Source organism: Bombina bombina, chromosome 12 (genome assembly GCF_027579735.1).
Source record: "Bombina bombina isolate aBomBom1 chromosome 12, aBomBom1.pri, whole genome shotgun sequence".
Taxonomy (NCBI): Eukaryota; Metazoa; Chordata; class Amphibia; order Anura; family Bombinatoridae; genus Bombina; species Bombina bombina.
In genome coordinates this window covers 65,063,903-65,085,375 of record NC_069510.1, presented here as the reverse complement: position 1 = coordinate 65,085,375, position 21,473 = coordinate 65,063,903, and the positions used below count along the sequence as shown (strand labels likewise).

Sequence of the window (21,473 nt, the reverse complement as noted above, 5' to 3'; positions counted from 1 at the left end):
CTTGAAGCACTACATGACAGGAAACAGTGCTGCCATTTAGTGCTCTTGCTAATGTACAACATTGTTGCGAAACTGCTACCAAATAGTGCTGCAGACACGTCCACACGCCTGAACTTACCGTACTGCTTTTCAACAAAGGATAACAGGAAATTGAAGAAAAATTGGTAATGGAACTAAATTTAAAGTGGTTTAAAATTGTATGTTCTATCTGAATCATGAAAGAAAAAGTTGGGGTTTTACGTCCCTTTAACAATGTGTCGCTGCTTGTGAGCAAAGAAACCGTGTCAAGCAGAAAAACCTCCTGTTTCTGATAAGTCACCAAAATCATCGGCTGCCAATAAAGTGGTCTTGATATCTTGGTTTTGCAGGTAAAGGACGACATCTCCTGGGGTTGCCATATTAAAGTCTTTTGGCATCATGGGAGCACTATTTTGCAGATGCATCTTGCTAAGGAGCTATTTCCTTAACCCCTAAATGCTTAAAGTGAAGGTGAACTATGACTAAGTGCCGCACGGCACGAAACGCGTAAGGACACGCCCCCTTCCTCTGTTGTCTGTTGGTAGTGTGTACAGCGACTGAAAGTGTGGAACAAATTCCATTTTCAAGACCTGGTGTGCAGCCTTTTTCTTTCTTCTGATGGTAAACTATGCCTACCTTGAAAGATCGTTCTTTTATGAACTCCAAAAATAATGTGACTGTAATTCATGACTTTATCAAATTCGCTCAATTAATCAACTTATTTATTTTTGAAACTCGTATTTTATTATTTCTATCCTCCTCCCATAACACGGCCGCCATCGATTTACTCCGGTCATGTTTTTTTTACAACCACTGACAGCTCAGGCCAGTCAGCGACACTCCTCTTAGCTAACATTGCCCTTCAATACATATGCGCATGCCCTAACTCTTGTATCGCTGGCTGAGAGTGCTCTAGCTTTTAATTGTGCGCATGCACAACATTTATTTGCGGAGATTGGAAATTTTGTACTGAGGATAAAATAAATGGGATTCTCAGTTGTTATTCTCTCTCTATTGATAGCTGCGCTTAGACTGAATACAAAGTAAACAATACATTGGATACAAATACAATGTATTGCATACATAAATGTAACGCATGCACAGAGCAAGTCAAGAAGATTGACATGCCAATTCTCTGACGCAGGGAGGGGTTGTTCTAAACTATCGCCGGGATGAAGATTCTAAACGGAAGTAATGGCAGGGGAGGAGCAAGGAGCGGTAACGCTCTGAAAGCAAAATAATTATATTTCTGAATAACGATTATAAATAAAGATATAGGCAAATTAAGTTATAAGTACTCAAAGATTAATATTTCAATATTTATATAGTAAAAATTTACCATCACTTTAAAGTGAAACAATTTTTATGATCATTTTTTGCTTTTATGATAATTTCAAGTTTACCCGCAACTTACACTCTTCTCCGACTACAGCCACTTGTACGAAAGTCTGGCATTCTTTGCTTTACCAGCACTGTACGTTCGCACAATGTTAATATTAGATGCACAGTTTGTAAGTGATTACTGTGTAGTAGTAGGAAACACAGCAAATGCCTGTTGTGCTGGTCTGAATAGCTTTGCACACATTAGTCTGTCAATAGTTTTCCAGTATTCTTTCTGCCGTTACCGTTGTGCACTATATAACACTTTAGTAAGTAGAATACACAGTCTATAAAGTTTATTAGTGCAATAGTATAACGATGTTCCACGTAAAGAAGTCAACTCTAAATGCCCGAGTGTGGCGATTTAGGACCCGGGCTAAGTGAAATTAAACCCGGCATTGGGAAGCTATCACTTCATCAAACCCATCCATAACATTGTGATTTATATGAATATTGAGGTAATTATTAAACCTTGCAGAGTGACTATCAACTTTAAAATGTTATCCAAATCAATATATATTTATTTAAATCAAAAAATTTCATTTAATATTAGAACAAATTATTAGTTAATAGAATAACACAACGATTTAAAGTTAAACTATTAATTAGGGGTTGTGCATTGCGATTCTTATTATTTTTAACTATTCTCCTATTGGCACTCTAACCATACGGCACTCAATTTTTATAGCGCATCTTCATCACAAGCTGATGAATTTAAACTCTATCTAAAATATCACTAACATTATGGATCTGTTTACACAAAGGGAAACGTTTACCATGACTTTAACCCCTTCCTGCCTGTGCTTATTTGTTACAATCACGTGATCGTACATGCGATCGCTGGATTTTAATGATGGGATTAGGTCTGGGGGGAGTGCCTATGATGCTAGACATGCCCTCCAGCCCGCGATCCCAGTTAGAAACCTGCAGAGGCTTCAGGACAGTAGAACAGCTAAGACGTTCCATGCTGTCCTAACGGCTCTAGAGCCCGGCACGGTTAGGACCAGTGACGTGCACTCATTGGAGGCAGGTGAGGCAATGCCGCACCTGCCATTTTGGCCAAAAGAAAAACAAATAGAGAATTTTATTTTAAAAAAAAAGTTACATTTTTTTTTTTTTTTTTTTTTTTTACATGTCAAACTGTAATATTGCGCAATAGAGAGGCACTGGGTTCTGGTGTTTCTCTATTGCGCAATATTTGTAGTGTATTTTTATATCTAGCTGCTCTGCAGCATCACCCGGTGGTGATTTGCAGGACAGCGTGGCTGACAAAATTGCTATATGAGGCATCTCTCATGAGGCCTCGACTGTTCCCTGGGAGACCGGCTCATTCAATCAACACCGGTGTTGACTCCCTGGCTCTGCTTAGCCTTACAGTGCACTCACTACTGACTGAGTGTCTGCGCAAGGAAGGAGCAGCGCGGCAGCGGGAACAACAGCCAGTGCCACTCATTCCTGCCTGACAGTGACACCTCAGCCTGAGCCAAGTAGCGTGTAGTGGAGGAGGAGGCTGCCTGATCTATAGAGACTCGCACGTCGCACCGCATATCGCAGCTGCTGCCCGGCCCCTGCCCTGGTCCTGCCTGACCGTGACCTGTCGGCTGTCACCTGTGACCTCACCTGAAGGAAGGAGCCCGCGTCCAAGTGCACACAGTCCGTCACACTGTCACACAAGTAAGTCATCATCAGAATGACAAGCCATGCCGTGTGATAGTGTGATGATCATGCATTACAGCCTGTAATATCATGATAATTATATATTTTTTATTGTGAGGCTTGGGGTTGTAACTTGTACTTGTAAGTTAATACGGGACCGGGTAGTGGGTGCCCCTCCTCTGCTTAAATTTGAAGTGCCTGTGTGTGTTGGAACTAGGAACTTGTGACGCAGTCTGATCCTCTTCTCTGCTTATTTGCTTAGTAAATGTATTTTGTGTATGACCCGGTCAGTGTTGTAAGTACTTACAACACTGACCAGGTCATACACAAAATGCATTTATTAAGCAAAACTTGCAAGTTGCTGGCTATGCTATCTATGTTCCACTTCCCAACTTCTCTGGCAGCTTAATAAATATATTTTAATGAGCAGCCATCTTGTGAAAGTTGTGATTTAGTGCTGTGCTTATTTGCTTAATAAATGTATTTTGTGTTAGACAAGGTCAGTATTGTGTAACTTACTAATACTAAATATATTAAAATAAGAAATATATTTTAATGAGCAGCCATTTTGTGATTTTGTGCTTATTTGCTTAATAAATGTAACTTACAACACTGACCAGGTCATACACAAAATACATTTATTAAGCAAAACTTGCAAGTTGCTATGCTATGGTATGTTTGTTGAAAATCAGATCTAAATATGCTCATTAGCTACTGAGCATATTTAGATATGATTTTCAACAAAGGATATCTGATTTTCTTCATTCTTTCGATATCCTTTGTTGAAAAGCATATCTAAATATGCTCAGTAGCTAGTAAGCATATTTAGATATGCTTTTCAACAAAGGATAGCAAAATAATGAAGAAAATCTGATATCCTTTGTTGAAAATCATATCTAAATATGCTCAGTAGATACTGATTGGTGGCTGCATATAGATACCTCATGTGATTGGCTCACCCATGTGCATTGCTATTTCTTCAACAAAGGGTATATAAAGAATGAAGGCGTATCCGATTGCTAGCCACTGCCTCACCAGCCTCTGAAGTCACCGCACATCACTGGTTAGGACGGAGCAATTAGGACGGCCTGGAACGTCCTAACAGCGGGAAAGGGTTAAAGGAACATGAATCCTAACATTTTTCTTTTGTGATTCAAATAGAAGATACCATTTTATTTATTTTAATTGTAATTTACTGTTATTATGAAATTGCTATAATATCAAGATATTCTTTGTTGAAGACGATACCTAGGAAGATAGTGTGCACTTGTCTGAAGAACCATATGGCAGCAAACACAGCTGCCATCTATTGGTCTTGCAAATGTATAGCAATTGTGTAAAAACTGCTGCCATCTATTGGTCTTGCAAATGTATAGCAATTGTGCAAACACTGCTGCCATCTATTGGTCTTGCAAATGTATAGCAATTGTGCAAACACTGCTGCCATCTATTGGTCTTGCAAATGTATAGCAATTGTGCAAACACTGCTGCCATCTATTGGTCTTGCAAATGTATAGCAATTGTGCAAAAACTGCTGCCTTCTATTGGTCTTGCAAATGTATAGCAATTGTGCAAACACTGCTGCCATCTATTGGTCTTGCAAATGTATAGCAATTGTGCAAAAACTGCTGCCTTCTATTGGTCTTGCAAATGTATAGCAATTGTGCAAACACTGCTGCCATCTATTGGTCTTGCAAATGTATAGCAATTGTGCAAACACTGCTGCCTTCTATTGGTCTTGCAAATGTATAGCAATTGTGCAAACACTGCTGCCTTCTATTGGTCTTGCAAATGTATAGCAATTGTGCAAACACTGCTGCCTTCTATTGGTCTTGCAAATGTATAGCAATTGTGCAAACACTGCTGCCATCTATTGGTCTTGCAAATGTATAGCAATTGTGCAAAAACTGCTGCCATCTATTGGTCTTGCAAATGTATAGCAATTGTGCAAACACTGCTGCCATCTATTGGTCTTGCAAATGTATAGCAATTGTGCAAACACTGCTGCCATCTATTGGTCTTGCAAATGTATAGCAATTGTGCAAACACTGCTGCCTTCTATTGGTCTTGCAAATGTATAGCAATTGTGCAAACACTGCTGCCATCTATTGGTCTTGCAAATGTATAGCAATTGTGCAAACACTGCTGCCATCTATTGGTCTTGCAAATGTATAGCAATTGTGCAAACACTGCTGCCATCTATTGGTCTTGCAAATGTATAGCAATTGTGCAAACACTGCTGCCATCTATTGGTCTTGCAAATGTATAGCAATTGTGCAAACACTGCTGCCATCTATTGGTCTTGCAAATGTATAGCAATTGTGCAAACACTGCTGCCATCTATTGGTCTTGCAAATGTATAGCAATTGTGCAAACACTGCTGCCATCTATTGGTCTTGCAAATGTATAGCAATTGTGTAAAAACTGCTGCCATCTATTGGTCTTGCAAATGTATAGCAATTGTGCAAAAACTGCTGCCATCTATTGGTCTTGCAAATGTATAGCAATTGTGCAAACACTGCTGCCTTCTATTGGTCTTGCAAATGTATAGCAATTGTGCAAACACTGCTGCCATCTATTGGTCTTGCAAATGTATAGCAATTGTGCTAAAACTTCTGCCATATTGTTTTATAGACACGTGCACGCTCCTAAACATTTTAAATAGCTTTTCAACAAAGAAAATAAAGTAAAATTGGAAGAGGAATAAATTGGAACATATGTTTGAAATTTTACACTATCTGAAACAGTTTTTTTTTACATGCATTTGGTTAGTATCTCCCATTCAATTCAACATTTTTCTTTCATGATTCAGATAGAACATACAACTTTCCAATTTACTTCTATTATCAAATTTTCTTAGTTGTCATTTTATCCTTTGTTGAAAAGCATGGAAGAAAGCTCAGGAGCATGCACGTGCCTGCACCATATAGCAGCAGTTTTACAAAAGTGTTATACAATAGAAAGCGCACGAGATAGCAGTACTTTTTCCTGTCATGTAGCGCTCCAGCCATGTGCACATTACCCATTTAGGTAGCTCTTAAACAAAGAATACCATGAGAACAAAGCACTTTTACCATCAGAGATAAATTGGAAACTTAGTTTTTATATTGTGTGCTCTGTCTAAATCATGAAAGGAAAATTTTGTGTTTTATGTTTATTTAAGTGTGACAAGCATAGAAACATTTGTCACTATATATATATTTTATCTAAGAATGAATGCACGTGTAACAATTAACCTCTCTGTCAGGGTTAAACACATAGCAAGCTAAGGTCAGTAATGTCAAAATTACATGCTCTTAGTTTTCAGAGGAAGTCATTTTCTTTGCTTTAGAATGTCCATTTAAGGCACACTCATTTAATCATGAATTGGCCTAACCAATTAGAACATTTTATTATTAGACTACAGTAATGATTTAAAAAGGAAGGAAGATTCTCTGGCTTACTCTCTTCTAATTTCTTCTGATGCGAATATTATAAAGTCTCGCTCAATTTCATTAATCAGCAAAGGTAGTAATCTCCTTTTGCGGTCTCTAAATTTGTGCCAGAAAATCCATTTGACCTTGAGCAAGGTCGCCTGCCTTAGATTTAAGTTTTCAGCACGGAAGCCAATATCACTAACAAGTTCCCAGATTCTCCTTAAAGGGACACTAAACCCAGTTTTTTCTTTAATGATTCAGACAGAGCATGCCATTTTAAGCAACTTTCCAATTTACTCCTATTATCAATTTGTCTTTGTTCTATTGCTAACTTTATTTAAAAAGCAGGAACGTAAATCGTAGCAGCCAGCCCATTTTTGGTTGAGAACCGGGGTTATGCTTGCTAATTGGTGGCTAAATGTAGCCACCAATAAGCAAGCGCTATCCAGGGTGCTGAACATAAAAAGGGCCGGCTCCTAAGCTTTAGATTCCTGCTTTTAAATAAAGATAGCAAGAGAACATAGACAAATTTGATAATAGGAGAAAATTGGAAAGTTGCTTAAAATGGCATGCTCTGTCTGAACCATTAAAGAAAAAATTGAAGGGTTAGTATCCCTTTAAAGCTAGCTTTAGCTCTTTACTACAACTTGCCTTAAAGGGCCATAATACCCAAATGTTTAAACACTTGAAAGTGATGCAGCATAGCTGTAGAAAGCTGACTAGAAAATATCTCCTGAACATCTCTATGTAAAAAAGAAAGAAATTTTACCTCAAAAGTTCCTCAGTAGCCACCTCCCATTGTAAAGGATTTCTAAGCAGCATTTTAGTGTGTCTGTCCTGTGACATCTGAAGGGATGAGCATTGTGCACTCTCATCTTATTTCACCAATAAGGTAAAGGAAGCTTACTATGAAATCTCATGATAGTTAAGTCAAATCTCATGAGATCACAGTAAAAGTTCATGACCTCAGCACTGCTGATTGGCTGCTGTTCATTTCTTCATTTTTTTTATTTTTTTTACCTGCAGCTGGGCAGCAGCTGAAGTATAACTTTTTACACCGAACTTACTCTGCTGAGCTGAGGAGATTGTGAGGTAAAATATCTTCCTTTTTTACATAGAGATGCTCAGGTGATATTTTCCTGTCAGCTTTTTACAGTTATACTGCATCACTTTCAAGTGATTTAGCATATGAGTATTATGTCCCTTTAATGTATAACAGAGGCAATTTCAGAACCAGCTGGATTGCTAGTCGTGGAAGGTTGAGAGAAAGACCATCATTCTTTGCATGATCTGATGCCAGAGAAGAACCACCATATTGGTAAAAAAAAAAAAGCTTGGGAGGATCTACTGAGAGAAAATGTGTAGGAATCATAACTCTTTCTTTCAATTTCTCTCTAGAGTAGATTTATCTTTGGTATCTCTTGGAGGTAATTCTTTCCTACTTCCTGCTAGAGCAGGCGTCCTACTCTAATGGTGAGTTAGTTATGACCCCTCGATATGTCTGACATTGATGGGTTAGCAAGTCTAAGAGGTGTGATAAACCATGAGGGACAAATAAACCAATGGCAACAATGCGTGTTTAAGTAATAGAATCCTTGTCAATGAAGACCCTCTTAAGGATGTAAGTATTAAGGAGGTCATAGGTCATAAGGTTCAGAAAGTTCAAAGGTCTTGATGGTCAGGAAGGTCATATGCCTGAGGAGTGAGGAGCAGACAAGTATTATGTTGGACTGTGAGCAGTGGGCCAGTGATATATCTAAATTGTGAGTGGTGGGCCAAACACACGTGTAATTGACGTAATTGAGGACCCCGACATATCCAAGGAGGAAAAGTGGACTAATGGAGCTAAACCTAGGTAGGCTCAAACTGATTTCTAAACCGTTGAAAACCGCCTCTTAGCTCAGAGCATTTTGAAAGTTTTTTTCAGTTAGACAGTACTAATGCATGTGTGTCATATAGATAACACTGTGCTCACTCCCATGGAGTTATTTAGGAGTCTGCACTGGTTGGCTAAACTGCATGTCTGTCAAAAGCACTGTGATATGGGGGAAGTGCAGAGGCTTAGATACAAAGTAATCACAGAGGTAAAACATATATTAATATAACTGTGTTGGTTATGCAAAACTGGTGAATGGGATTATCTATCTTTTTAAACAATAACAATTCTGGTGTATACTGTCCCTTTAAAGGAGTAGATCGGGAACCCGACAATGGAAGGGAGAGGATAAAGTCATCCTTCTATAGAGGGGTCTGTGGGCTTGTGCCGTGCAAGGGAAAGCAGACTCACCATGACCGTTAGTGATTGCAGGAATCTCACGAAGCAATGGAGAAGAACAGAAAATATTCTTCTCCTCCAGCACAGCGTCACTTTCCGCTAAGTCTTCAAAGGAGCAGATGACACCTGCTGACAGATCAGGGACATTCTGCACAGATATGGTGAGCTAGAGAGAAAAGGGACACAGGACGTGAATCCAGATCAGAGAAGATCACAGAATCAGAGAAAAAGACGGGGACTTGTGAGCGAACTAATACAAATAAAATACAAATGTATTGATCCATTTGAAGAAATCCGACACGTCTCATGTCTGATCAAGGTGCTAGATGATCTACAACAAACAAGCAATGTAAGATCACAGGAATCACTTACCAGCAGCTCAGGAGCGCTGACGGACGCGTTGTTAGGAGTTACTTCCATTTTGACACACATGTCTAGGTTACTGGTGAACCGATGAGGCTCATCTGATTGCTCACATTCACTCTTCCTGCTGCACCTGTGTGGACAGATCGCAAGGATTGTATTAACAAAAAGAACACACATATATATATATATATATATATATATATATATATATATATATATATATATATATATGTGTGTGTGTATGGGTGTGTGTATATATATATATGTGTGTGTGTATGGGTGTGTGTATATATATATATATATGTGTGTGTGTGTATGGGTGTGTGTATATATATATATGTGTGTGTGTGTGTGTATGGGTGTGTGTATATATATATATATGTGTGTGTGTGTATGGGTGTGTGTATATATATATGTGTGTGTGTGTGTATGGGTGTGTGTATATATATATATGTGTGTGTGTGTATGGGTGTGTGTATATATATATGTGTGTGTGTGTGTGTATGGGTGTGTGTATATATATATATGGGTGTGTGTATATATATATATATGTGTGTGTATGGGTGTGTATATATATATATATATATATGTGTGTGTATGGGTGTGTGTATATATATATGTGTGTGTGTGTATGGGTGTGTGTATATATATGTGTGTGTGTATGGGTGTGTGTATATATATATGTGTGTGTGTATGGGTGTGTGTATATATATATATATATATATACACACACACACACACATATATATATATATACAAATATATATGTGTGTGTGCGTATGGGAATATAAATTTATGTGTGTGAGTGCATATTGGCATATATACAGTATGTATATATATATATATATATATATATATATATATATATATATATATATATATATATATATATATATATATATATATATATGTGTGTGTGTGTGTGTGTGTGTGTGTGTGTGCGTGCAGACACACATTTATGTATTCATTTTATTAAAGATATGTATTTTGATGTTGAAACTAACAGGAAGTGCACAATTAGTCTATAGGACAGAAAACTGGGTGATAAAGTACACTCTCACAACTTTCCAGTTTACTTGTTGGTGGTGCTTCAGGTGATTTGTGGGTGGAGTCTCAACCCAACTGTGAAACCCCACAGTGTATGGAAAGTTTGGGAATTCTGGAGTTGTGCAGAGACATATCCCTTGGAAAACTTCATGAACATCTTTATCTTGGTGGACAATAACACACCCCACAAACATAAGAAAAACAAATTATGCTTACCTGATAATTTCATTTTCTTCTGCAGGGAAGAGTCCACAGCTGCATTCATTACTTTTGGGAAATACAGAACCTGACCACCAGGAGGAGGCAAAGACACCCCAGCCAAAGGCTTAAATACCTCCCCCACTTCCCTCATCCCCCAGTCATTCTGCCAAGGGAACAAGGAAGAGTAGGAGAAATATCAGGGTGAAAAAAAGATGCCAGAAGAACAAACAATTACAGCCGCCTCATAGAGATAAAAACACAGGTGGGAGCTGTGGACTCTTCCCTTAAGAAGAAAATGTAATTATCAGGTAAGCATAATTAATGTTTTTCTTCTTAAAAGGGAAGAGTCCACAGCTGCATTCATTACTTTTGGGAAAACAATACCCAAGCTAGAGGACACTGAATGCAAAGAACGGCTGGGTACAAAATGCAGCACCTTTGAAAGGCACCACAGCCTGAATTACTCAATACCCAAAAATAATTTAAGTACAAAAGACACAGTAGAAAAACCCGAGCCCAGGTAACTGCACATCAGTTACACCACCGGCAAAGCCGAACTAGAGACCACTCAGACCTAGAGTCCCCAGAACACAAGGACCCAAAAAAGAAGGATCCATATACAGGGAACATGTCTTCAAAAAGACTCGAGAAACCCCTCATGTCCCTAATCCCATACCATACCCTAAGGTACTCCTGGAAATTAATGAGTCCCCCGATGCCCCATAACATATCTAGATCTGGAGGCTAGATAGGCAGAGACAGCAGAAACAGGATAAACATCCCCGCAGCTAGAACCGAGCTCTCCCCGAGAAACTCAAACCGCCTGAACAGGAACTCTCAAAGACCAGCCTTCAAAAGGAAGGCTGACCCTATTGCTAACTCAAACCTCCTAAAGGCACGTCAAAGCTTGTTAGCATCCAGACAAAAGCAATTAGCTGTAACTAGATACACCATTACTGAGCAAATCGCTGTAGAAGGTTCCAACTGCAAACCTCCAAGGGCTTACAGCCCACCGAATAGCGGCTCCAAGGAGCGCCCCCTCCCAGCACCAGACGCCAGTAGAAAGGAGGATATCCAAAGTCCTCCCTCAAAAGAGAGGACCAACAGCAGAAAAGGTCAACACTGCATAGAGGATTTCCGATCCCCAACCTTCCTTTCAGAATAACGGTCCCAGCCCTAAGGCTAGTCAAAAGACCGAAGACAAGAGTCCCAGACTACAGGAAAAGAGAGGATCAACGAGGGACAAAGTCCCCTGTCTGACCACTGCAACAAACGGCATGCTACCGTGAGTCAGGAGAAACATTGTGCTCGGGTACGAGACCCCCTAAAAAAGTCGTGGGCAAAAAGGGCACAATTCCCAAGAGAAGAAGTCCCCCAAAAACCTAGACATCCATATATTGGAGACACGTAGCAGAAGCCCCCATGGGAGCAAACCCTCAGCCTCCTGCTGCAGGAATAGACTAACCAGACACTACATCACAGCTCCCCTCCCAGGAACCTGAAACGCAGGAAGGGAAAAAAAACCTGCAAGGCAGGACCAAGGACCCCCAGGACTCCATGAATACCAAGGTAATTCCGAACCCAGAGAACCCAAACCCTACTCTGGAAGAGAAGGGAATGAACCACAGAAAAAAACCCTACCATAAAGGCGAGACCCTTCGGCCACATCGCCAACCCAGTTGAAAAACACCTGGAGTCTATAGGAACATCGTAAAAGCACCAGAAGACAGGTAGGGGCCCGTCAGAAAGGCCTAAAACCTAAGCAACAGTCAGATAGGCATCTCTCACAGAGCCCCAGCCCCTACGAAGGGGGCTCACAGGACCACAACTTCAAGTGTGAATCGAACCGTCCACACCCATTCATGGAGAGACATGGACCAAGGCCAGGGTTGTCGACAATGGACGATCAAAAGATCCAATCTCTGAGAGAACCATAAACTACCTCCTTCAAGGAGAAGCCCACCTCTAAAGTCCGTAGACTTGACAATCTAGAATAGCCTCCAACCCAAGAGTCACAAAGGACTCCTGAACAGTCTGAGAATCAGCACCCAGTGCAATGAATCGCAACAAGTCTCATAGGCAAGCGGCAACACGTGATGCACACACAGGGTAACATAAATATCCAAAGGAAAATGATAACCCAGGGCCCTGCTCACCATCTATGAGAAGTAACGTAAGGCATCGCCCACGAAACCCCAAATTGGAGTATCGAGGAAAAAAGGACAACTGCCTGACCCTCGAAGGGCAGCCCTCCGTACCCAACCTCGACACTTCTACTGGCAAGCCCTTAAGGCTAGCTTAACATTGAGGACGCAATACACCCGAACGTCAAAGACCGTAGTCCGACGGAGGGTATTAGAATGGAATAGACGACAGTCAGAGAGCTTGAAAAAGCTATTATTCAAGGAAAACTAACTTGAGCAGGCAAACGTCGGAGCCGCAGCTCCCACAGAAGGCAGGGAACCCCTGCACATCACCTCTCAGAGTAACATGACTCGGAACAGAGAAAACATGCCCGCACACCCGACCAGATGATCCCCCCAAAAGTGGGGAAGGATGATCCCCCCAAAAGTGGGGAAGGATGATACTCTGCCACCGCAAGAAAGAGCGCAATAGGCTAAAGAATCAGTGCCCGGAAGAACCTCAAGTGAAAACCAAACGTTAATCACCCGGCACACCAGACCAAACAGGTCACACACATCTCCCAACTTCCATTTAATGGAGATAATGGCTCTAAGTCCCCGGGGACCTTAAGAACCTAGAAGTCGTCTGCAAGAAGCAGATTCATAGCCCAGGCGAGTAGCCCGAACCGACCATTAGATTGGTATGCACAACCCTCCGTCCGGAGAAGCTGCATATAAACCACATACTTCAGTAGGATCCGAGCCTGGAGTCCATAGAATAGGCCTAGAGGCATTCTCCGCACCACGAAGGTGACATGAACCCTGGTAACAGCTGAAAAAGCGCCAGTCCAGTACCAGCCTGGAATAAGGACACACTGGAACTGTTCAAGGTCCAAGAACATTTGTCCCGAAGAATCGATAAATGAACTAGAAAACGAAAAACTCTAATATTCAACAAGTGCGCAACTCCAGAGGGAGTGCCCACGCGACCACTAGTCACAAGTATCGGTTCCAGAGAAGAACATTCATAAAAATGAAATCTACAGACCTGAGCTTAAGGTAAAAACAAATTAAACACATCCATCCGGATCACAAATAAAATGAAAGGCAGCACCCATCGGGTGAATGCCCAAGGTGAATGAGAACAACAACAGGACCAGCCGAGTAGAGGCCCCATTCACCCAAGCTCAGGAACCGAGAAACATAAATAAAACATAAAATGAAGACGATAAGGAGATTGGCTTCATCCCCAATGTCATATCCATTCTGCCATCCAGCTTCTACGGTCTCGGATCCCTCTGCCCACTAGGACTGAGAACCTCTAACATTGCCAACACATGTCTTAAAAGAACCCGAAGGTGAGCCAGCCTTTAACGGAAGGCAAAATCATCCCTCGCCGGATCTACTGGAGATCTCTGCTCCGAGATTGGGGCCTCTGAAGCTTCAGGGGCCAACGTTTCCCCAGAAGGCCAAACTGAATCGGGCGATCCCACGCTCGATGGACCTAGGTTAACGGAGCACGGACAGTTTTGGAGAAATACTTCACTTGGGAGATATAAATGAGACAGCGCCACAGAAATGGCCAATGCGGAACCATGCTGTAACCTCCAGCAGAAACAAGCCACTCTCCAGAGGAGTGAAGGCCATAGGGACACCTGCGTGTGTAGCTGGGAAAGGGTCTTGGGCACGCTCCTCACGGGTCATGGAAACCTCGGAGGTGGATGGCTCAATGCACTCTAAGCTCCCAGATTCAGGAGAAGAGAGTACTCTAGAACGGCACCTGGAACATAACTGATGGGCTTTAATTACCCGGGCCATTTTATATTCATCACAAGACACATCCTCCATATCAGAGGCATCCGTGTCGCGTATATCAGAATCATCAATAATCTTGGGATTACAAAAAGACAAAACTAACTGGCACACTTTGACACCCCCAATGGCTGGGGCACTCACAGCCTCCTGTGACCCAGACAACCCACAAGCTAGACTCTCTTGGTCGCACACAGCATACGGAAGTGAAAAAAAAAACGTAACCGCACATTGCAGATAGAACCACATAACAAACATGATTAAAGTCCCCTTTTTCAATTACCCCCCTCAGGAGATATTAACCCATGATTCCTCATTTAAGATAAAAGGAGTCCCACTGGGACCCTACCTTGTTTCTCTAACAATACATCCCATATTGAAATAAAATGAAACAATCTTACCGAATCTACGCCGTGGAGCAGGAACACGGCCCTATAAGTGTGACAGATAGTAGCCTCGCTTCTGACATGGACTTGAGTGAAGAAAGGTAGGCAGCGAAACTCGTCAACGCTAATTACCAAGGAGCTGTTAATATGAGTCGGGATGGGTTCGCAGGAAAACTTTACCTGCATCTCTGCAACTTTCATCCATGCTCTCACTGAGAGGCCGATAGGATTACTTAAAACTCCAGTCCCATTGCGAAGAGTACTACCCTACATAAGAGACTATCTCGAACTTCTGACACTTCTCTGCCAACCTCCTGTGACGAAAGGCAAAGAATGACTGGGGGATGAGGGAAGTGGGGTGTCTGCCTCCTCCTGGTGGCCAGGTTCTGTATTTCCCAAAAGTAATGAATGCAGCTGTGGACTCTTCCCTTTTAAGAAGAAAAAAATGTTTATTTTTCAGCAAAGGAACATCCATTGTTCATGAAGAATCTATAGCATATTAAAATGCCCTCTTAGATACAAGAAAGAAAAAGGCAGATGTGGAACAGAGATGTTAAAACTAAGCGATGCTGAGTCTAGGTTGTCTGGAGTGAGAGAGACTCTAGTCAAGGAAAGAAGAGTATAATGATTGCAGAGAAGCGAGACAGGAAAAACATAAAAGTGCTGTGGTTGAGGGAAATTGGAGAGAGCAAAGGTTCATGGGAGATCAAGGTATGACATGGAAAATGCTGCTTGACTGGTCAGAAGTGTTGAGGGTAGGACAAACCTACTTCTAGGATAGATCTTTTATTCGGCATAAAAGACATTTATCACTTTCAAGAAACCATTTGGAGCATATGGAGCTGGACATCGTCTGAGTGACGGCGTAAACTACCTGCCAATCACACCATTACAGGAACAACCAGGAGCCGGGGAAGAGCAATTATCAGGACACCAACATAAAACAGATCAGGAGATTGTTATTACGATATTAAATGTGCACCTAAAGGAGAAACCTTACCTTGGTCACAGATAAGGAGATCTGTATTTACCATGAATCAATTGCTTCATATTCAAAGTGACAGCTTATGAGTCTAGACTTGTGGGTGTTTGTCTGTGTTACGTAGTAGAAATAATCGTCCTTCTGCAAGCTTAAAGGGACATGATGAAACCTAAAACGTTTCCTTCATGATTCAGATAAACTATGCGATTGTACACAACTTTCTAATTTACTTCTATTATCAAAAGTGCTTCATTCTCTTGCTATCCTTTGTTGAAGCAGCAGCAATGCACCACTGGGAGCTAGCTAAACACATCTGGGTAACCAATGACAAGAGACAATATATGTGCAGCCGGCAGTCACAAGCTAGCTCCCAGTAATGCATTTCTGCTCTTCAGCCAACTTAGGACTTCTCTTCAACAAAGGATACTGAGTGAAAAAAAGCAAATAAGATAACAGAATTGAATTGGAAAGTTGTTTTAAATTGAATGCTCTATATGAATCAGATCGTTTAAAATTTGAGTTAAAAATGAGGATCCAAGCTGGGGCCAATTTAGACGGTGCAAAGGGGGAAAAAAACAGAAGCCAATTCTAATCCATAACAGTTTGCCATGTGAAAAATATATGTATTCAGCTCCAGTATTTTTAGCATTAAAGGGACGATGTCCAAATGTTGAAGCACTTGAAAGTGATGCAGCATAGCTGTAAAAACCTGGCTAGAAAAACAAATTATGCTTACCTAATAATTTCATTTCCATCGAGGGGAGGAGAGTCCATGGCTTCATTCATTACTATTGGAAATTAAGAACCTGGCCACCAGGAGGAGGCAAAGACACCCCAGCCAAAGGCTTAAATACCTCCCCCACTTCCCGCATCCCCCAGTTGTTCTGCCTAGGGAACCAGGAACAGTAGGAGAAATATCAGGGTATAAAAGGTGCCAGAAGATGATTACATTTAGGTCCATCCATCGGAGATACGGGCGGGAGTCGTAGACTCTCCTCCCCTTGATGGAAATGAAATTATCAGGTAAGCATAGTTTATGTTTTCTATCTAAAGGGGAGGAGAGTCAACTGCTTCATTCATTACAATTGGGAACATATACCCAAGCTCTAGAGGACACTGAATGAAACCGGGAGGGTAAAAGGCAGACCCTAATCTGAGGGCACCACAGCCTGCAAAACCTTTCTCCCAAAAACAGCTTCCGCAGAAGAAAAAACGTCAAATTTGTAAAACTTTGTAAAAGTGTGTAAGGAGGACAATTTGCTCCATAAAGAGGCCTCATTCTTGAAAGCCCAAGACGAAGCCACAGCTCTAGTGGAATGAGCCGTGATCCTCTGAGGAGGCTTATGTCCCACTGTCTCATAAGCCAAGTGAATCAAGCTCCTCAACCAAAAAGACAAAGTAGCAGAGGACATTTGCCCCTTGCGGTTCCCAGAATACACTACAAAAAGAGAGATGTAGACTGTCTGAAATCCTTTGAAGCCTAAAGATAAAACTTCAAGTCACAAACCACATCCAGGTTATGAAGTAACCTCTCCTTTGAAAAAGAAGGGTTAGGACACAAAGAAGGAACAACTATTTCCTGATTGATGTTACGGTTAGACACCACCTTGGGGAGAAACCCCAACCCAGTGCAAAGTACAGCCTTATCCACATGAAACACCAGATAAGGAGGATCACTTTGCAAGGCAGCTAACTCAGATACTCTGCATGCCGATGCAATAGCAAACAGGAAGAGAACCTTCCAGGACAGAATCTTAATGCCTATGGAATGCCTAGGATCAAACGGGACCCTCTGCAAAACCTTAAGGACTAAGTTTAAGTTCCAAGGTGGAGCCGACTGTCTAAAGACATGCCTGATTCTAGACAGAGCCTGAACAAAAGATTGGATGTCAGGGAGCTCAACGAGTCTCCTATGTAACAAGACTGATAATGCAGAAATCTGTCCCTTTAAGGAACAAGCAGCAAGACCCTTCTCCAAACCATCTTGGAGAAAGGACAGAATCCTGGATACCTTCACCTTATGCCAAGGATATCCATGCTTCCCACACCAGGACAAGTAAGTCCTCCACACCTTATGGTAGATGCGAAGAGTGACTGGCTTCCTTGCCTGAATTAGAGTATCAATCACACTTTCAGAAAAGCCTCTCTTGGCTTTGGCTAGGCATTCAATCTCCACGCAGTCAGCCTCAGAGAATCTAGATTTCGATGTTGAAAGGGGCCCTGTGACAGCAGATCCCTGCAACAGGGTAACCTCCACGGCAGAGAGGATGACATCCACACCAGATCCGCAAACCACGTTCTCCGCGGTACAAAGGAGCAATCAGAATGGCTGAGGCACGCTCCTGTTTGATGCGTGACACTACGCGAGGTAGAAGTGGTAACGGTGGGAAAATGTAAGCTAGGCTGAATCCCCAAGGAAATACTAAGGCATCTATCAGGGGATCCCTGGACCTCGACCCGTATTTAGGTAGCTTGCGTCTGGACGCCATGAGATCTATCTCCAGCGTTCCCCATCTGTGACAAATCTCCGCAAACAACTCGGGGTGAAGAGACCATTCCCCCGGATGGAAGGATTGTCTGCTGAGAAAGTCCGCTTCCCAGTTGTCCACACCTGGAATGTGAATCGCTGAGAGCGAGCAGTCGTGGGACTCTGCCCACTCCAGAATCCGAGACACCTCCCTCATCGCAAGGAGACTCCTTGTACCCCCCTGATGGTTGATGTAAGCCACCGAGGTAATGTTGTCGGTCTGGAATCTGATGAAACTGACAGACTTCAGAGAAGGCCATGCCTTTAGAGCATTGTAAATCGCTTGTAGTTCTAGGCTGTTGATCGGAAGGAGAGACTCCTCCCTGGACCGCTTTCCTTGTGCCATCCTGGCACCCCAAACAGCTCCCCATACTGCCAGACTGGCGTCCGTGGTCACAATCTCCCAGGACGGTCTCAAGAAGGATGTCCCCATGGACAGTTGCTCCGGACGAATCCACCAAGAGAGGGAGTTCCAAGTCCGAGCATCCATGGATATCAGCTGTGATAGATCTAAATGATCGCCATTCCACTGTCTCAACATGAACAATTGAAGAGGTCTGAGATGGAACCTGGCGAAAGGGATGACATCTATGTTTGACACCATGAGACCTATCACCTCCATACATTGAGCCACCGATGGGCTTGTGGAGGACTGAAGGGCAAGACAGTAGGACGCAAGCTTCCTGCGCCGCTGATCTGTGAGAAATATCTTCATGGACATAGAGTCTATTATCGTGCCTAGGAACTCCACTCTGTTGCTGGGAACCAGGGAACTCTTTCCTGAGTTGATCTTCCAACCATGAGATTGAAGCAGAAGAGCAGCCCTCGAATGATCCTCTGCGAGGATGAGCGAAGGCGCCTGAACTAGGAAGTCGTCCAGGTAAGGTGCCACCCCAATGCCTCTGGCCACTGCAAGCAGCGCCCCCAGAACCTTCGTGAAGACTCTCTGGGCCATCGCCAGACCAAAAGGATGGGCCACAAACTGGAAGTGTTGGTCCAGAAGCACAAATCTTAGGTACCTGAAGTGGTCCCTGTGAATTGGCACATGAAGGTAAGCGTCCAAGTCTACAGTTGTCATAAACTGTCCCTCTTGAACGAGGGGCAGAAAAGATCTGATAGTTTCTATTTTGAACGATGCAACACTCAGAAACTTGTTTAAACACTTTCGGTCCAGAATCGCACGGAACGTGCCCTCCTTCTTTGGAACCACAAAAAGGTTGGAATAGTACCCTAGACCCCTTTCTGCTAGGGGTACTGGTATGATAACCCCGAGAAAGGCGAGATCTCACAAATTCTAGAAAGGCCTCTCTATTCTCTGGTCTTGAAGACAGGTTTGACAGGAGGAATCTGCCCTCGGGCGGAGGGGATCTGAACCCTTTCCTGTAACCCTGGGAGACAACCTCTAGAACCCAAGGGTCCTGAACGTCCTGCAACCATGTGTCTAAGAATAGAGATAATCTGCCCCCTACGTGATCCGGAGACCGGTCGGGGGCAGCACCTTCATGCCGATTTCGTCTCGGCGGGCTTCTTGCTCTGCTTAGACTTGTTCCAAGATAGATCCCTTGGACTGTTCCGCTTTCGCTGTGGGCTGCTGGCGCTGGGCCTTGTCCTCTTATCCTGTGGTAGGAAAGCTCCCTTGCCTCCCGCAACCGTGGATATGATCGAATCCAATCCTGGACTGAACAGGATCTTTCCTTGAAAAGGCAGGGACAACAGCCTCGATTTAGAGGTCATGTCCGCAGACCAAGATTTTAGCTACAGAGCCCTGAGCGCTAAAACAGAAAAACCTGACACCTTAGCATTCAGGCAAATGATTTGCATATTGGCATCACAGATTAAAGAATTAGCGACCTTCAGCGCCTTAATCTTCTCCTGAATCTTGTCGATGGATGCCTGCCCCTCGACCATTTCACACAGGGATTCACACCAATATGTCGGCCGCTGCTGGCTGAAAAACAAACCCTGTGTGCTGAAACATCTTTCTCAACATGTTTTCCAGCTTTTTATCCGTGGGCTCTTTAAACAACTAACTATCCTCGAGGGGAATAGTCGTTCGCTTTGCGAGCGTAGAGATAGCCCCATCCACCTTAGGGACGGTCCCCCACAGCTCAAGCTGAGAATCCAGAACTGGGTAACAGTTTTTTAAAAGAAGAAGGGGAAAAGGACGAACCTAATCGCTCCCATTCATTCTTAATAATATTTTCCATCTTAACCGGGAAAGACTGAGGTACTACCCTGTCCTTGTATACCTTGTCAAGCTTAGGAATCGCAGGTTCCTCCGGTATCTTAGGTTCCGGAACCTCCAGAGTAGCAAGCACCTGCCGCAGCAGAAAGCGCAAGTTCTCCATCCTAAACCTATAACCAGGTTCCTCCGCCGCCAGAGGTTTAGATGACACGGACTCCAACCCAGAAGGGGCCTTCTCCGAAGAGTCGGAGTGGGCCTTGTCATCGTATAGAGCCTCTGGATCTTCCATTGGCATGGACAAACCCTGGGCCGGGCCGCTAAGATAAACCCTACGCTTGCGCTTAGCAGAAAGTGGTAAGGCATGGATCACTTTCGAAACCGCCAATTCCAGTCTGACGGCCAACGAATCTCTCCTGAAGGAATAACGGTTGGACCCCGGGGCGCTGCATGTGCAATCAGAGATGAATGTAGGGAACGCACCTTCCGGGACGAAGAACCCTCAGAGGTGGACGGCTCAGTAGTACTAGACATCCGTTTAAATTCAGATGTTGTAACTTTATAAAGGCATGTGGAACATAGTTGAGCAGACTGATCTACCAGAACCTCCTCACAATAAACACAGGAATGAGGAGGGAGAGCCCTCTAACGCGTCAGAGTCCTCCATCACTTGCGCTTTTGGGTAGACTAACTTAATTTACAAAAAGGCACCTTTATACCACCAATGGCCGGGGCACTCACCACCACCTAGGACCTGGACTACAGAAAATGCTACATCTCCTGCACCATAGATCAACAGAGAAGGATAGACACACAAAGTCACATGGAATGCCAGGCAGGACCGCCCCAGCACTAGGGAAAAACGTGCCAAAAATGGCCGTGCAAGATTCCCGCAAGTAACCTGAAAGTTCCACACATTGCCAGAGCCACATCTCGCACATAACGCAGCAATGACACAATAAACAATATCATGTATAACCCCCCCCCCCCGTTCAATAATCCCCCTTCCAGGAATATTAACCCATGATTCTGTAAAGATAAAACGGCGCCACACTGTGACCCTGTCTTCTATGTTATCATTATTAATAAAAAATGAAACGAT

At 42.9% G+C, this 21,473-nt stretch overlaps 1 protein-coding gene across 1 annotated transcript in view; it reads right to left on the bottom strand.

Annotated features, from left to right (window-relative positions):
* PLXNA3 (plexin A3) overlaps positions 1 to 21,473 on the bottom strand; it is a 304,218-nt gene that overhangs the window by 196,929 nt on the left and 85,816 nt on the right. The window contains exons 5-6 of the mRNA XM_053695795.1: positions 9,118 to 9,241; positions 8,758 to 8,911 (exon numbers count right to left, since the gene is read on the bottom strand). Of these exons, the coding sequence (XP_053551770.1) occupies positions 8,758 to 8,911; positions 9,118 to 9,241 (278 nt within the window). The remainder of the gene's footprint in view (positions 1 to 8,757; positions 8,912 to 9,117; positions 9,242 to 21,473) is intronic.